The sequence below is a fragment of the Austrofundulus limnaeus genome, unplaced genomic scaffold, assembly GCF_001266775.1.
Source record: "Austrofundulus limnaeus strain Quisiro unplaced genomic scaffold, Austrofundulus_limnaeus-1.0 Scaffold45, whole genome shotgun sequence".
Classification (NCBI taxonomy): domain Eukaryota; kingdom Metazoa; phylum Chordata; class Actinopteri; order Cyprinodontiformes; family Rivulidae; genus Austrofundulus; species Austrofundulus limnaeus.
Genome location: NW_013952447.1, coordinates 1,645,246 through 1,649,056, shown reverse-complemented (window position 1 = coordinate 1,649,056; position 3,811 = coordinate 1,645,246). Strand labels below are relative to the sequence as shown.

The 3,811-nt window shown below is 35.7% G+C and overlaps 1 protein-coding gene and 1 non-coding gene across 4 annotated transcripts in view; one reads left to right on the top strand and one right to left on the bottom strand.

Annotated features, from left to right (window-relative positions):
- aptx (aprataxin) overlaps window positions 1-2,411 on the top strand; it is a 3,170-nt gene extending 759 nt beyond the window's left edge. Inside the window, exons 2-7 of one of the 3 annotated variants that reach the window (XM_014007881.1) lie at window positions 486-532; window positions 847-1,008; window positions 1,123-1,182; window positions 1,272-1,498; window positions 1,622-1,725; window positions 1,840-2,411. In XM_014007881.1, coding sequence (XP_013863335.1) covers window positions 486-532; window positions 847-1,008; window positions 1,123-1,182; window positions 1,272-1,498; window positions 1,622-1,725; window positions 1,840-1,994 — 755 coding nt within the window. In that variant the 3' untranslated portion in view covers window positions 1,995-2,411. Of the gene's footprint in view, window positions 1-485; window positions 533-729; window positions 1,009-1,122; window positions 1,183-1,271; window positions 1,499-1,621; window positions 1,726-1,839 lie in introns of all 3 variants that reach the window. The other 2 variants (XM_014007880.1, XM_014007882.1) reach the window with 2 other exon arrangements.
- A 333-nt stretch (window positions 2,412-2,744) lies between these two features.
- Window positions 2,745-2,818, bottom strand: trnai-aau (transfer RNA isoleucine (anticodon AAU)). The gene has a single exon. It is a non-coding gene; the product is annotated as a tRNA-Ile (tRNA).
- Window positions 2,819-3,811: the final 993 nt, after the last annotated feature.

The window sequence follows — 3,811 nt, the reverse complement described above, 5'->3', positions numbered from 1 at the left end:
TATATATATAGACTCATGATGGCAAAATAAGTCAGAATTACAGAAGAGGATTAATTCTCAAAGCACAAAACATTGTCCTCAGTTCTGACTTTTATCTCTGAGTTCTGAGAAAAAAAGTCAGAACTCAGGAAAACACATTGATTTTATTTCCATAATTGAAATCTTGAGATTTGCATAAAAATTTGACTATTAAAAAACCAAATATTGATCCTGGTAACTAAAATAGCATATAGTCTTCCTAATGTAAGAAGCTCATCAGACTGACAGTGACAGTATCTTATACTCAACATAGATAAATGTCACCAAATCGTCACCCCCTGTCTTTTGTTGTAAACAAGGTGAAAACTTTGATGACAGTGAACTTTGGCTAAGGAATCAGCTGTTTTTTCATGAGACTCAAACTGTGATAATCTGAATAATAACATATTTGATATTGTGGAGGAGATAAAGTGATAAAAACAGAAATATTATCTCTTTCTGACCAGTTGAGCTGAGAGCTGAATGCAACAAAGGTTATGTGAAAGTTAAACAGGTAAGAAAACATTTCTACATTAATACACACTAATCTTCTAACATCCTTATCATTATTGTCATTGCTTTGGACACATTCTGTATAATCTGAGATCTGTTTTCACTAATTGTTATCCTGTATTTCTGCTTGTTTTTAAGTGACTTTTAAAAATTCCTCTAACTGTAATTTGTTTCTCATCCTCCTATCTTGTTCTAAAGCTGGGCTTAAACCCCACCTCTGTAGATTCTGTGGTGGTGGGTAAAGGCAAAGAGGTCAAAATAAAGCCTGGACAGCACCTCCATGTTGTCAATCACCTTTACCCATACACCATACAGTTTAAAGAAGACCCCAGAAGAAACCAGGGCGACACCAAAAGACCAAAGGATCCTGCTTTGGGAGATGGAGAAAGCCAGAGAGCTGCTCAGAGTATGAAAGCAGTGAAACCGACAGAAAAGGTGCCTGTGTCGGTCGGTCATGGAGGAGCCACAAAAACAAATGTAAATGGAAAATATAGAAATACACGTATACAATATTGGTTTTATTGTTTGTTTATTTATTTGAATCATCAGTAATTCATATAGAAGAATCGTTTTACCTGGTATTTGTTGTAGGAAAATGTTGGACATTGGAGCCAAGGTCTGAAGGCATCAATGCAAGACCCCAAGTTGCAGGTAAGTGTTCTTCTAAAATTGTTTTACCGCTGCTGTGATGCTCACTCAGAGGTTGAATAATGGACACAAATAGTATTTAAATATTTCAGGTTTACAAAGATGATGACGTTGTTGTGATTAAAGACAAATACCCCAAGGCCCGCTACCACTGGCTGGTCCTCCCATGGCAGTCGATTCCCAGTCTGAAGGCGCTTCGCAAAGAGCACTGCAATCTGCTGAAACACATGCAGCAGGTGGCAGACCGCTTGATCCAGCAGTGCCCAGATTGCGACTCACTAAGCTTTCGAACAGGCTACCACGCCATCCCGAGCATGAGGTAAGCAGAAACTGTTCGAATGTTTCAGTTAAAAGGACACAACTGTAGTCAAATTCAAGTATTAATTTTCTAAAGCCAACATGTTTGACAGTACAAGTGATATTCGTTTAAACTCTCCTCCAGTCACCTTCATCTTCATGTGATCAGCCAGGACTTTGACTCTCCTTGTTTAAAGAACAAGAAACACTGGAACTCCTTTACAACCAACTATTTTATAGAGTCTCATGGTAAGGGCAATTTTCTATTGTTCTTATAATTAAAATGTGTATTTTTTTTATTTTTACTTAGTTACCAGTTTTGAACAATTCAGCAAACCGCAAACTCTGATATTCTTCCCACAGATGTCATTGAGATGCTTGAAAAAACTGGGGAGGTCAGTGTGAAGGAGGGCTCCAGTGAGCTGTTGAAGCTGCCTCTTTCCTGCCATCTGTGTCGCAACGAGTTTCCCACCATGCCTGCCCTGAAGGAGCACCTCAAATATCACTTCAGCAAATAATGTGAACCCTAAACTACGATTCTTAGGGTTTTCAATACCGTATTCAGAGAATGTTAAAAAATATTTTGTTCCTGTTTTGTAAAAATACGTAGTTGCAGTAAGAACTTTAGTTGAGGTTTCGACCTGTCACTTGTTTACATTTTCAAGAAAGGTCATTGTCAGTGTGCAAGCATTCATTTTTGGATACTTTGATCAGATATTAGAACAAGTAATCAATATTTTATTTTATTTTTTGCTTTTATTTTATCACATTTAATTGATAAATGTGTTGCATTAAACGTTTTACAAGAACTGAATACTTTTTCATTGTTCAGAATAAAAGTTTTGTTCTCATTTTTCTTTTTTTTATTTTATTGAATCAAATGTGARGTGTATGCAAACAATGAAATACTGCATTAAAAAAGTGCTACTTTCATATTTATGAGTCTGAATTAAGACATTCACAAGTAGGCTAGTTTTTCAAATCTGTTTATTGCAGTAGTGTTTCAGTGATGCGTWCACGGGCATTGATTTGACCCTTTCAATGTCAGCAAATTTTCAACCTGTCCCTTCAAAATCTGTTAATTTGGACAAAACTTTGTCTCCATCTAGTGGTAATTCTAGGGACAATTTTAAAAAGTTTCTGCCCTCATTTCGGTATAAATCCGAGTGATATCATTCAGGTTAAAAACGAAAGTACAATTCAGTATTGGGTTTTATTGCAGTTCCTAGTAAAAAAATCGAAAGCTATCCCAAAATAAAAATATTTATTGGCCCGTACGGGGATCGAACCCGCGACCTTGGCGTTATTAGCACCACGCTCTAACCAACTGAGCTAACCGGCCATGTTTTAATGTTCAGGGAGCCCAGGAATCGTGCCACACTGTGGTCATCTGTGGTGTGTTGTACATTAGTTATGTATAGGCCTTTGGTTCCCAAAGTTGGGCTTGGGACCCAATTATGGGTCATGAAGCACCTTAGATAATCTCCAGAAATCAATTTAAAGGGTATTAAAATAATTGCTGATGCAATATTTTTCCTATAATTATTGCAAAAACACAAAATAAGTAAAAAAATAAGTATTTATATGTGTGTACAAGCTGTTAGATTGTCAAAAACCTGTGTTTTTAGGGTTATTAACAAAATTCGTGTACTCAGACCAGTATTATTTGGGGTCACAAGTTTTTGCCATGGATATATTGTGGGTCAGAAGATAAAAAGTTTGGGAACCTCTGGGGACCGGGGACAGTTGCAACACTTTTTGCAATTGACTCTGTTACTCAGAGATGGTTTGAATTAGACCAACCAAATTTTAATACAATAAACTTTCATGGGTCTGTTTATAATCAAAACCATTTATGGATGATTAAAGCATGTACATTATTCACAATTTGCATTTGAAAATGAAAAGTCAGATGTTGCAACTGACCCTGGGGCCGGGGACAGTTGCAGCATTGTTTGGGGGTAGGTGCAACATATTATTAATACTATATATTTCACTGTAAATAAAAAGTTTTATTATTTTTATATTTATATTATTTCTAAATTAATAAAAACTGCAAGTTGTGATATTACAGTGTTATTTATTTATTCTTTTTGATCAAATGAATATAGATTTGCCTTGATGAGTAGACCTTATATACAGATGTCAGAGACTCTGATATAAAATACAGTTGACTTTTAGAGACATGGATAACAGAACAATTTGTGAGGCAATTAACTTTTGTTTTGCCTGTTGCCACTGTACGCCTACATTATGCAAAATTTACATTGAAAGAAACTGGGATTTTAAAACCATTGTTGAAAACAACAACTGCAGAAAATACATCTTAAACACT